The sequence below is a fragment of the Canis lupus genome, chromosome 18, assembly GCF_011100685.1.
Source record: "Canis lupus familiaris isolate Mischka breed German Shepherd chromosome 18, alternate assembly UU_Cfam_GSD_1.0, whole genome shotgun sequence".
NCBI classification, from domain to species: Eukaryota; Metazoa; Chordata; class Mammalia; order Carnivora; family Canidae; genus Canis; species Canis lupus.
Genome location: NC_049239.1, coordinates 44,030,443 through 44,041,958, shown reverse-complemented (window position 1 = coordinate 44,041,958; position 11,516 = coordinate 44,030,443). Strand labels below are relative to the sequence as shown.

The following is an 11,516-nucleotide window of genomic DNA, read 5'->3' as shown; positions in this document are numbered from 1 at the left end:
AGGTGCCTCTGGACTTTTTTTTTTTTTTTTTTTCAGTGACCTAAGCCAGCAAATTCCATTTTGCTTCAACAAGCTCTCTCCCACCACTCCCTATATCATCTGGAATGAGAATCAGAGCCTTTTACATCTGAGAGCAGGGTCACTCCAAAGGCCCAGAGACCCAGGAAACCAACTGGAAAACCTGGGCTCAGGATGAGCTGAGCTCATGCAACAGGACAAACTTTTGCTCAGCAGCCAAATTGGCCTGGGTTCAAATGTGGTTCTCACCTCTTCCCTGGGTGGCCTTGGGCTAGTGACTTGACATCTCTGGGTCTAAATTTCCTCATCTATAAAATAGGGATGATAATGAGATTGCCCTCATAGCATCACTGCAAGGACTGACAGGTTGCACATAAAACATCTGGCCTGAAGCCACCCTCTAACATGTGTTAGCTGTTAGTAAAACACCCTCTGCCAAGAGGGACTGACACTGGTGCTCAATTCCCACAGATGAACTGCTAATCTGGGGGAAACCGCGAGCTTGCTCCTAGATTACCCAGATGCATATTACAGGGGCTTTAGAGAGTTATATTTTTGGCTACTCTAGATCCGACAAGAACAAAAAGATCTGCGTGTTCCAAAGCTAGGTGCTTTCCAGAAGCCAGACCAGGAAATAAAGGTGACGTATCTGGTAAATGTTTTTTGTTACAGAGCAGCTAGCTCTTTGCTAATCCTCTGCAATTTTCCCCATTCTTTTCCCATGTGGGGACCTCCTTTTTGCTGACAAACCCTCATCCCTGGCCATGCACCCCCTGCCTTGGGATTTGCCTATCCTGAGATTGGCTCTTCCATTCCTTATCCTTATCTGGTAAATGGGCCCTGCCTTTGGAATGCACCATCCCACGGCCAGCTCTGCAGCTTGGCTTCCCTCCTTGATAATTGTATCTCCTACATTGCTGGCTCAGACCCAGTGCCAGCCAATCCCAAGCCTTCCTGGAACCTTACATATGAGTTCCAGCAACCATGAATTACCCATTAGAGCACTATTGCAATTGGGACCATGGTTGCCTGCCAAAAACAGAATATCGTGCTGCAATGGCTCACTCTGATAGGGGTTTATTCATCTCCTACAATAAGGAACAAGCAGCCAAGGGATGGATGACAGCTCATCTCCATGCTTCTGCTCTGCCATCCTTAGCTTTCTTCCTCAGATCTTTTGTCTCATGGTTACAAGATAGCTACCATCCTTCCAGACCTCGGGTGTGCATTAAAGACAGAACATATAAGAAAAAAGAAGCAACAAAGAATATACTTATATCAAAAAAAGCAAAGCTTCCCCAGAAATCCTCAGCTTATGACTCACTGGCTAAAAGTATGTCGCATGGTCACATCCAGCTACAAAGGAGTCTGGGGAATAGGTATTCTTAGGTGGAAACACTGACATACAAATAAAATATGGGTAATGTTAGTAAGGAAAAAGGATAAAGTAATATAGAGTTTAATAGGGGTCAGCAAACTCTAAGCAGTGAACCACATCTGGCCCATGGCTATCTTATAAAGTTTTATTGAAACACAGCTGTACCCATTTGTTTGTAACATTACAACAGCAGTGTTGAGTAGTTGCTACAGAGACCTAATGGCTCACAGAATCTAAAATATTTACTTTCTGGTCATTTACAGAAAAAGTTTGTCAATTCCTAAGGCAGACAATTAGCAATGTCTACCACATGTACCAGCAAAGGAAAGACATAATTTTTTTTTCTGGAAAGAATATATTATTTTCAGAAGAACATCCCAATCTTCATAAAAAAAATCAGATATGAAAAGAACCAGATGTCCACCAACAGATGAATGGATAATGAAGATGTGGTCTATATATAAAATGGAATACTTATTCTCAGCCATCAAAAAGAATGAAATTTTGCCACTTGCAATGACATGGGTGGAACTAGAGGGTATTATGCTAAGCGAAGTAAGTCAGAGAAAGACAAATACCGTATAATTTCACTCAAATGTGGAATTTAAAAATAAAATAAGATAAAATCAGAAAGCGAAGCAAACCATAAGAGACTCTTAACTACAGGGAACACACTGAGGATTGCCCGAGGGGAGGGGGTTGGGGGATGGAGTAATGGGTGATGGGTGTTAAGGAGGGCACTGATGCAATGAGCACTGGGTGTTACATGCAACTGATGAACCACCAAATTCTACCCCTGAAACTATTAATACACTATATGTTAACTAAATTGAATTTAAATTTTAAAAAATGTAAGGAAAAATCAGAACACTTTTTGTTCTGCTTACATTTATTTTAGAGTTTAGTATTAATTTTTAATTTTGAATTACATATGGGATAAATGAAGAACCTCATAAACTTTCAAGGCTTAGGGATGATAAAGGTCTTAAATTGGCCTTGATTTTCAAGCACTTCTTCTGGTGGTCTGACTTCCATTCATTCCACAAATAGGTACTGAGCATCTACTATGGCAGGGTGGTGCTAGGTCCTGGACAAGGACAGTATAGATGAATGGATGAATAGATGATAGATAGATAGATAGATAGATAGATAGATAGATAGATAGATAGATAGATAAACTGAGAGCAAGAGAGAGAATCAGAGATCATTATAATTATATCATGCCTTCAGGGACACCTGGGTGGCTCAGTGGTTGAGCACCTGCCTTTGGCTCAGGGCATGATCCCAGAGTCCCGCGATCGAGTCCCACATCCGGCTCCTTGCGTGGAGCCTGCTTCTCCCTCTGCCTGTGTCTCTGTCTCTCTCTGTCATGAATAAATAAATAAAATCTTTTTAAAAAATTATGTCATGCCTTCTAATTTTGGTAGACAACTAGTAGCGTCCACTACACAAAGCAGGCTCAATGAGTCCTTGTTGAACTCAGGGATGAGATAGTTGACATCTGTGTGTTCCCAGAAACTCTCAGGTCCTACTGGTGCAGATCCACTGTCCCCTACACCTGGAGGTTACTTCCAGCCACTCCGTCTTTCCTGCAAAGATCGCCTTCTGACGTCATCACTGGCTCCCAGCCAAGGCAAGAATAGAACTACACCCGTAAAGGGCCCTCCTTCCTGGATTATTACAGCATTTCGCCTGCCACGTTGATGACCTTATGCTCTGCCTCCCACCAAGTTCACACACTAGGTAATTACTCTGGACAAGACCTAAAACCTCACCCTTGATGAATGGTTTAGACAATTAAGAATCCTTAAGAAAAGTTCAAAAACAAATGTATTGTGCAAAGTGCACACCTCCTGAGGCCTCAGACCCCTAAGAAACACACCCCTCCCCCCTTTCCCTCAGGAGGAACAAAAAGAATTAGAACCTTGAGAAACTGGCTGTACGGGCCTATTATAACCTTCATGCAGGGGAGTGACGCTGATGGGGAAATTTCAGGTAAAATGTAAGGACAGAGATTGGAGGCAGGGATACACATTGGTCAGCTGGCTTGCAGAGATCCCAGGCTGTGCCCCACATACCTAGCATGGACTGCCCCCGGTCTCTCCCAGTGAAGATTATCTGGCCTATATACAGTATGTATCTCTTCCCTAGGGGTTCAATGTGGCAGCACATTCATCAGATAAATTAATTCTGTTAATGTGCCAAGGAGAAGGGCCCTTCCAGGAAACCAGGTCCTCTCATAGATGTGTTGGCCCTGTTTGCTATTAAAATATTTGTCATAGTGAAACATCAGGCCTAAGAGGGAAGAGCAAAAAGGCAATGCTTCTGAACAAATGGAACCCACAGCCTTTAAAATTTGGCTCTGGAATGAGACCCTCCAAGTAGGATTCTGGGGACCGGCTCAGGCCCTTACAGTCCTTTAGTCCCCAAAAGGGTAATTTGATCCCAAAGGTGACAAGATGACCAGGAGGCATTCTCCACCAGGACACCAGCCCATAAGTAGGAAGCAGAAAGGCCCAGAAGGGAGAGTAGTGCAGGTCCGACAGAGGTCTGATGGAAGAGAATAGGCCAGAGGCAGGCTCACTCTGGGGCGTTTGCACCTGCCATGGGGCTGCTGGACAGTGCTTATTTCCCTGTAACCCTACAGCCTCCACATAGCCCACCGAGGTCTGTGTTAAGCTGGGCGCAGGATTTATGCAGTCAGCATATGAGACTTTTTTTTTTATTTATAAAAAAATAATTATTATATTTTACTTATTCATGAGAGACACAGAGAGAGAGTCAGAGACACAGGCAGAGGGAGAAGCAGGCTCAACGCAGGGAGCCCGACCTGGGACTCGATCCTGGGTCTCCAGGATCACACCCTGGGCTGAAGGCAGCGCTAAACCACTGAGCCACCCGGGCTGCCCAGCATATGAGACTTTAAATGTACCCCATAGGTTTTACCCTTTTATTATGGAAATTTTCAAATGTACACAAAAGTAAAATGACCCTTAAAACCCCCCTGTACCTCTGCCCAGCTTCAACAATTATCAACATTTTGCCTATCTTGTTTTACCTGCCTATCCACCTCTTCCCCCCCACCCTTTGGTGAGTATTCTGAGTACTTTAAAGCAAATCTAAAACATCTCACCTGTAAATTATATCGTACTAATTAAATGGTGTTTGAAATACTACAAACAGACGGTAGCCCCTACTTTCAACCGTACCAGCCAGAGTAATGAGCAAGGAGATCGAGACACCTTGGTTTAGTCCTGCCAGCCGCCTTCTTTTTACAACAAAGAGAACTCACAAGTGAGCCACCCGGCGATGTTGGTGCCAAAGCAAGAACCAGGGAGAAGTCGGCCCTCAGGCTGCCTGGTGAGTGACGGACCCATGGCTGAGGAGCGATTTCCCAGGCCCGGGGTCCTGGGGGAGGGCAAAGGACCCCCCCACTCACTCCTGGCAGGAAGCGGTTCCAGCACACACTTCTGGAAGCGCAGGCCCCGGGTGAGCAGCTGGCCAGGGATGAAGCCGGGTCCCAGGATGTGCAAGCTGCGGTGATTGGAGTGGGGTATCCCGGGTGGCCGGGGTACTGGGGTTGGGGTGGCCTATGGAGACAAGAGGAGGTTCGCTCCCACGACTGGCGGGAAACCCGGGACCAAGGTGGGCTAGGGCCGGGGTCGTCAGGCCGCCGCCCCGGGGCCCACGTGGGGAGCAGGCGGCCGAGGCTGGCTTGGCGCCCACGCCCCGGGGCTGGGAGCAGGAAGTCGTCTCCAGCGGGCGCGGCCCTGGGCGCGGTGCTGCAGGTGCGGCGCTGCAGGTGCAGCGCTCGGGAGCCGGGCGGGCGGCCAGTACCGAGGAGGAGGTGAGCCTGGGGTCGCCGTAGAGACCGGGGAACGCAGGCCCCGGGGCCAGAGCTGGCGGCTGGGCCCGGCTTGCGGAAGGGGTTTCTAGAAGGGGAAGGGAGCCTGGGGGGTGGAGGAGGGGATGTTGCCTTGATGCTTGCATGGGAGGTCTTCTCAAATGGGGCAGGGGAGGGGGGGTGGGAAGCGCAGACTGATTGAAGTCCTGCAGGGATATTGTGGCCTCCGGCCTCACGGAGCGCCACGGGGCAGGGGGAGGGGGTCTCAAGGCCTGTAAGAGGGATGGGGGAAGTAAAAGTGGGAGAAAGGAAGGGAATGCGACGGGAGTGAGCTGGGGATAGTAGAGGAACGGGGCGGGGGTTGGGGGGGCTGGTATGGGGCCTCGACGCCCAGGGACGCGAGGCGCTGCGGAGGCCCTGGGGAGGCGGTCGGGCCCGGGTTGGGGGCCGCCGGGGACCTTCACGTGAGCGGAGTCAGGGGGAGTGAGCTTCTGGAGGGGATGCAGCTGGGCGGGGGGCGGGGCTTGCAGCAAAGGGGCCGAGGCTCGAGCACCTATAGAAACCTTCCGCGGCGGCCGATCCCCACCCCACCCCCCACCCCCACCCCCACCCCCCACCATCCCCGAGCGGGCAACGCAGTGGATCCGGACGCGAGCCGGACTCGGAAGGTGGTGTCTCGCCGGCTGTGGCTTTAAGGACGACGCCGGGCGTGCGGGCCCTTTAAGGAGGGGTCGGGGGCGTGTCAGGAAATGAGTCCTGGGCCCGCCTCTCCCGGGAGGGCGGCCTCGGACGTCCGGGGGCTCGGGGCTGCGCGCGGGCTGGGGCTCGGGGGGCGGCGCGCTGCGGGCTGCTGCCGGCCCGGCCTCCTCCCGCGTCCCTCGGACCCCGCCCGGGCCCCTCTGACCTTCCCTGCACCCCTCTCCCGAACCCCTCGCACGGCCCCCTCCAATCAGCTTCCTGCACGCCTCCCCTTGCTCCCTGCAAACGCCCCTGCCTCCCTGTCTTCCCCACGCCGCCCTGCGCCCGCTCCGGCACCTTCGCCCGGCCTTCCTCCGCCCCCGCCCCCGCCCCCTCCTTCCTGAGACCCGTCCCTACCGGGCTCCGGCCCCCTCTCCCCTGACAGGTCTTCCGTCTAACGTGAGCCTCTTCCTCTCCCCCCCGCCCACCCCGTGTCTTGTCTCATGAGCCCCTCCGGGTGGGGGCAGGTGGTGGGGCTCCCGCCAAAGCAGAGCCTGTGGATGGGGAGGCCTCTAGGCCATCCTCCCCCTGACAGTTGAGGGCTGCGGCTTGCAGAAGGCAGACGGGAGCTGACAGCCCTGTACTCCAGTTCTGGTAGGGTGACCCGGTTCCTCTGCTACCATGAACAGGGCTCCCCTGAAGCGGTCCAGGATCCTGCACATGGCACTGATGGGGGCTTCCGACCCCTTGGGAGAGGCAGAAGCCATCAAGGAGAAGCCCTTTTTGCTGCGGGCATTGCAGATCACACTGGTGGTGTCCCTCTACTGGGTCACCTCCATCTCCATGGTGTTCCTTAACAAGTACCTGCTGGACAGCCCCTCCCTACAGCTGGACACCCCCATCTTCGTCACCTTCTACCAGTGCCTGGTGACCACGCTGCTGTGCAAGAGCCTCAGCACACTGGCTGCCTTCTGCCCTGGTGCCATGGACTTTCCCACCCTGCGCCTGGACCTCAGGGTGGCCCGCAGTGTCCTGCCCCTGTCAGTGGTCTTCATCGGCATGATCACCTTCAATAACCTCTGCCTCAAGTATGTCGGGGTGGCATTCTACAACGTGGGCCGCTCACTCACCACCGTCTTCAATGTACTGCTATCCTACCTGCTGCTCAAGCAGACCACCTCCTTCTATGCCTTGCTCACCTGCGGCATCATCATTGGTGAGTGGCCAGCCAGGACCATGGGGAGTGGGGCAGGGGAGGGAACGGGGGCCAAAACCCCAAGGAGCGACCCTGCCAAGCATCTTTGGGCTTTGTTTGTCCCTGCTCCCTTTCACAGAGTCAGATAAGGAAGAGTCTGGGCCCAGAGACAAGAAGTTAGAGGCCTAGCCAGGGCCTCTCATAACAAGATGGCATTATAATCTAAATTTCACAAAGGGGAAAAAAAAACCCAAGATAGAGAGAAGTTGAGTAATTTGTTGAAGATCACACAGCTGATAAGTGGCAGAGCTGGAGTCTGATCTCAAGCAGGCTGGCTCCATATGCTTGTCCACTGTATTGCTTCTCAGGGGTTCAAGGGCCCTGACTCCCTATCCAGTGCTATTTCCAGAGGAAAATACATCTTATAATAAGTATACATCACCGTCTGGGCCTGCAGGCTCATAGTCATGGCTAAGAGAGTGAAGAGAAATAAGCTTGGTGAGGTTTTAGCTGTCTTTCCACAGTTGACCCCTAGAAGAATTACTGATGGGGACATTGTGCCAATCATTCACATATGGCATCTTCTTTGTTCCCCTGGAGATCACCTGAGTGGTAGTATCTCCCTAATCAACTCCATACAAACAAGGAAACTGAAGATCAGAGAGGTTAAGGTACTTGGCCAGGGCCACACAGCTAGAAAGTAGCCAGGCTGGGGCACAAACCCAGATTGGCCAGACTCCCAGGCCTATGCTTTTAACCCCCCGACTCTGCTCCTGTGCCCTAGAGATTGCAGCTGTGCCCTCCAAGGCAGTACATGACCACATGTGTCTATTTCAGTTTAATTCAACTTCAGTGACATGTTTAACATTCAGCTGCAGGTGTTACAGTGTGAATCTGTGGCCACATTTCCACAAGTGGCCAATGGCTACTGTCTTGGAAGCGCAGATTACGGAACATTTCCATCCTCACAGAATGGTTTTTTGCAGCACTCTGGGTAAGAGTGCACCCACTTCCTTCTGAATCCTCCCAGGACTCTGATATCCAGGAACGTGGTCTTTCTTCAAACCTGTTTTTCCTGGTGCTGTCAAGCTCATGTTGATTGACCTACATATTCTTCACTGGTGTCTCAGAGTCCCCAGGCTGAGGCACACAGGTGGCAGGAGAGGGGCCCTTCCCCTGCCACCCGTCCTAGAAAATGTTACCCTCATTGACCAGCTGCTGGATCTCAGACTACTCAGTCCAGGTCCAGGAAGGGAGAGGGAACAAGGCTGAGGTTAGGGTAGAAGGAGCAGCTGAGACCTCTGGCAGATTTTTGCTTGTCCCTCAGAGTCCCAGGGCTCACTTAGCAAATGCCCACTGGATCTCCACTTCGGCCATGAAGACCCTGGGAGTAGGGGGCAGAGGGAAAGGGGAGCCTGGTTGGGGGGCAGGGAGAATTTGCATGCGGAAAAGTGAAGTTACTAGGGAAACTAGGCCCAAGTCCTAAAAGTAATCAAAGTAGCTGATGGTGTGATAGCTCTGAGAAAGGGCATTCGCTGGCCCTACTGATGGGGCCCAGGGGCCGGGGAGGCTGGTGCTCTCTGCCTGCCCCAGACCCAGCCCCCCTCTCTGCTGTGCTTCCCCTCAAGATGGGTCTCTGGTGACGATTCCTGGGTCACTGCTCCTTTCATTGTACCTTTCAGAGCTCCTTCTGGGTGCAAGCCCCTCTAAGATGCAGAACCTCATGGTGGATGTCCCCTCTGGACTTGGAAAGCAAGGAGCCAGGGGACAGAGGGTGCCCTGGCTAATCTTCCCCATCCCCAGAGTAGGCCTATAGATACCTGTTGGCAAAGGTTCTGCCAAGAAAGAAAATACCATGCATGAGTGCCTACACCGTAGTAAGTGCCTTTTCTCCTTCAACCTTTAAAACCACCTCCTGAACAACCTCCATTCACATCATTCATTCATTCAACAAATATGGCCAGGCACAAGCCAGAGACCATGCTAAACTTTGGGGATGCGAATTTGGCAAAGGCTGATGGGGTGCCTATGCTCCCGAGGGCATGGTGGTGATGTATGGCAGTGAGTTATGCTACAGGGGTGAGGCTGTGACTGGAGTGTAGAAAGGAACCTGGTGGGGGATGGGGAAGAGTGAACCCAAGTGAGGGGTGGAGAAGAGGAAACCCAAGTGGGGGTGGAGAGGAAGAGGGGGTTGGGAATGGGGTAATCTAAGCAGGCGTTCTGAAAGTACTAGAGGGGTATAAGGAAGGGGTGAGGAGAGAATGTTCTAGGCAGAATTAAGTACCTGTGCGTTTCTTCCTGTTTGGGCCAGAGCAGGAATCGCCAGACAGGAGGCTGCCTAAGTTAAGGGAGTTGGTATGTTTCCTGGGGTAGTAGGTGAGGAGGGGCTTTAAGCCAGGACAGGACCTGAGCAGATCTATCTGTACCTTAGGAAGACCTGGTTACGAGGTGGGAAGTAGTTTGCTTGGGGGGGGGGGGGGGAGGGTCAAGAAAGTTATCCTGTCATCTTAGATGAAGGAAATGGGAGCTCTGAAAAGTTAAGCCAACTTCCTCAGGCCACCCAGGCTCTAAATGGCAGCACCAGATCGGAACCCAAATCTCTCTGATGCCAAAACTTTTCGCCCTCCCCCACGTTCCAGATGCTGTGGCAGGGGATACAGCCCGTGTAAGATACAGCCCGTGTAAGATACAGCCCGTGTAAGATACAGCCCGTGTAAGATTCAGCCCCTGGCTCCTGGGAAGGTGGTGCCTCGCTAAAGAGATGGGCAGGTGCCTAACAGCCTAGGGCAGGCAAGGAGTCTTGCAGGGAAGCCCAGGCAGGGAGAGGCCACGAGGAGGTCTGGGGGCTGGAGGTATCAAGAAAGACTTACTCCCTGGAGAGGCCAGCTTTGACCTTGAAGAATGCATAGAATTTCCCAGGAAGGAGGAGGAGGGTGTTTCTGGTGCAGGAAATGAACGAGGACACTGAGTCCCCACGTGAGGAGCAGGGAGATGAGAGAGACAACATGAGACAATCGTAGGACAGAGACAGGCAAGGAAGGGTGCGGGAAGCCCAGTGTGCCAGGCTGAAGAGCATAGACTTGATGGTGGGCAATGGGGAGCCATGGAAGCGGTGTGAGCAGGAGGTGACACAAGACGAGAATGTCCCAAAGAGAGTCAGGCCACAGGTGATTCTAACCCATTGTAGGCTCCCATTTTACAGACAAGGAAGCCACGGCTCTGAGACCTTAAATCACTGACCCAAGGTCACCTTAACCATGAAGCACTCAGCCCTTGGGAGCTCATTTCTGATACAACTTTCCAGATGCCTCAGGCCAGCACAGTCGCGGGTTATGGGTTCTCTGAGCACACTGCACTGTTTTATGACCCTCATTACAATTGTAATTAAAGAAATAATTGGGAAATGAATCGTTTTAATGTCTTCCTCTCCTAGAATGTAAGCTCCTGAGAAAGCGTTCATGTCCAGGGCCACTTCCCAGCCCTTGTGTGGTGCTCTGCACGTCAGAGAGCGTTTATTGCAGAGAGGGCTGGAGGATGGGACGGCGAGGGCAGCATTAGTCTGTGAACTCTGGTAGCAAAATTCTCTTTCTCTTCCCCATCTTCACACCGCTTACCCTACTCTCTCCCCACTGCAGGTGGCTTCTGGCTTGGTGTGGACCAGGAGGGGGCTGAGGGTACCCTGTCTTGGACGGGCACCCTCTTTGGCGTGCTAGCCAGCCTTTGCGTCTCTCTCAACGCCATCTACACCAAGAAGGTGCTCCCAGCAGTGGATGGCAGCATCTGGCGCCTGACCTTCTACAACAATGTCAACGCCTGTGTCCTCTTCCTGCCCCTGCTCCTGCTGCTGGGGGAGCTTCAGACCCTCCTCAACTTTTCCCAGCTGGGCAGCGCCCACTTCTGGGGCATGATGACGCTGGGCGGGCTGTTTGGCTTTGCCATCGGCTACGTGACAGGTCTACAGATCAAGTTCACCAGCCCCCTGACCCATAATGTGTCTGGCACGGCCAAAGCCTGTGCCCAAACGGTGCTGGCTGTGCTCTACTACGAGGAGACCAAGAGCTTCCTCTGGTGGACAAGCAACATGATGGTGCTGGGGGGTTCCTCTGCCTACACCTGGGTCAGGGGCTGGGAGATGAAGAAGATTCAGGAGGAGCCCAGCCCCAAAGAGGATGAGAAGAGCAGCATGGGGGTGTGAGCTCCTCCAGAGACCTGGGGATGGCCCAATAAGGGAGAATGCCCAGGGTAAGGCCAGAAGAGCCATGAAGGCTCTCTGGACCCTGAGAATGTCATCTGGAGGGAGTACTGTTTCTACTGTTTACAAACGTGATCACAATCAGGTGGTTGAAATGGAACCAGTGTTTTCAAGTGATGTCAGAAAGTTGCCAAACCTATCTCAACCCCCT

The 11,516-nt window shown here is 52.3% G+C and overlaps 1 protein-coding gene across 1 annotated transcript; it reads left to right on the top strand.

The window, feature by feature from the left end:
- Window positions 1–6,599: 6,599 nt before the first annotated feature.
- Window positions 6,600–11,308, top strand: SLC35C1 (solute carrier family 35 member C1). Its single transcript, NM_001197189.1, is given in 2 exon segments — window positions 6,600–7,134; window positions 10,749–11,308. Coding segments are annotated over 2 exon segments (1,095 nt in total).
- The last annotated feature ends 208 nt before the right edge of the window (window positions 11,309–11,516 follow it).